Source organism: Rhincodon typus, chromosome 31 (genome assembly GCF_021869965.1).
Source record: "Rhincodon typus isolate 14 chromosome 31, sRhiTyp1.1, whole genome shotgun sequence".
NCBI lineage: Eukaryota > Metazoa > Chordata > Chondrichthyes > Orectolobiformes > Rhincodontidae > Rhincodon > Rhincodon typus.
The window spans coordinates 33,998,958-34,000,039 of record NC_063362.1 but is presented as its reverse complement, the minus strand read 5'-3'; the positions used below and the strand labels follow the sequence as shown (position 1 = coordinate 34,000,039).

The 1,082-nt window shown below is 41.3% G+C and overlaps 1 protein-coding gene across 1 annotated transcript in view; it reads right to left on the bottom strand.

Moving 5' to 3' along the window:
* hspg2 (heparan sulfate proteoglycan 2) overlaps window positions 1–1,082 on the bottom strand; it is a 523,628-nt gene that overhangs the window by 331,021 nt on the left and 191,525 nt on the right. The window contains exon 23 of the mRNA XM_048614908.1: window positions 642–902. Coding sequence (XP_048470865.1) covers window positions 642–902 — 261 coding nt within the window. The remainder of the gene's footprint in view (window positions 1–641; window positions 903–1,082) is intronic.

Genomic DNA, 1,082 nt, shown 5'->3' with positions numbered 1-1,082 from the left:
GGGGAGCTACATGGCATCTTTTTACACATTAACAAAGCTCCCATCTCAAGCAAGTGGGAACTCCGTACACTTATTCAAGAAGCAATCACCAACATTAGCTCCCACAACAAGAGCATTCCAGAGTCTCCACACCTTCCTGAGGTCCCTGTCTCTGTTGTCCCATCAGCATCCCATATTAGGTATTCAAACAGGGGAAATTCAGCCACAATAAATTCGGAAGCCAGGTTGATGAACAAACTTCATCATTCTCTGCAACTTCAATTGTGTCTCATAGAGTTGAATTGCTGACCATAAAGATAGGATGTAGGATAACCAAAAAGCCTTACTAAGGGGGCAATAACTTGAATGTCACTGGTTCGAATTCAACATCCAACCATCAGTTACTTCTGCCTTGATCAGATGACATTCACCAATCTCAGTTTTAATGGAGCATTTGAGAATCCAAATGTTGACTTATGGAATCAGTTCATTGTGTTGTCTTTCAAACAGCTACCAATTAGTTCCAATCCCTCTTCTCTTTTGCGCCACCTTGCAAAAGTTTACCCCTTCAGGTACTTATTAATTTGCTTTTCAAGTTTAGTGAAATGGCAGCGCAGGAAGAATGAGAGAAGAAAATGAACTACACAATCTATTTTACTCACATTTCACAGTCACTGTTGAAATTGCATCACTTTGACCAACTTTGTTCTTCACCAGGCAGCGGTACTTTCCTGAGTCCGATACAACGGCGAGATTGATTTGCAGGAACCCGTTGCGTTTGACTGCCCTGCTCGGCAAACTTCCATTCACCTTGGACCATTCATACGTTATTGGAGGAGTTCCTTGGGATAGACAGTGTAGTCGGATGATCTCACCAACCCTTACAGTAACAACCTCTTGATTAAAGGTGGCATACGGTGCAGCTGAGGAATAAGATAAATTTACATTACTTCAGAAGTGTCTTTGGATGTTAACTAAATAATTCCAAATTAACTACTGTTAATGAGAGTTGTGATTATTGTGTGTTCACCAGTATCTGATAGTCACATAATCAAGGATAACAAGGTGCAGAGCTGGATGAACACAGTAGGCCAAGCAGCATC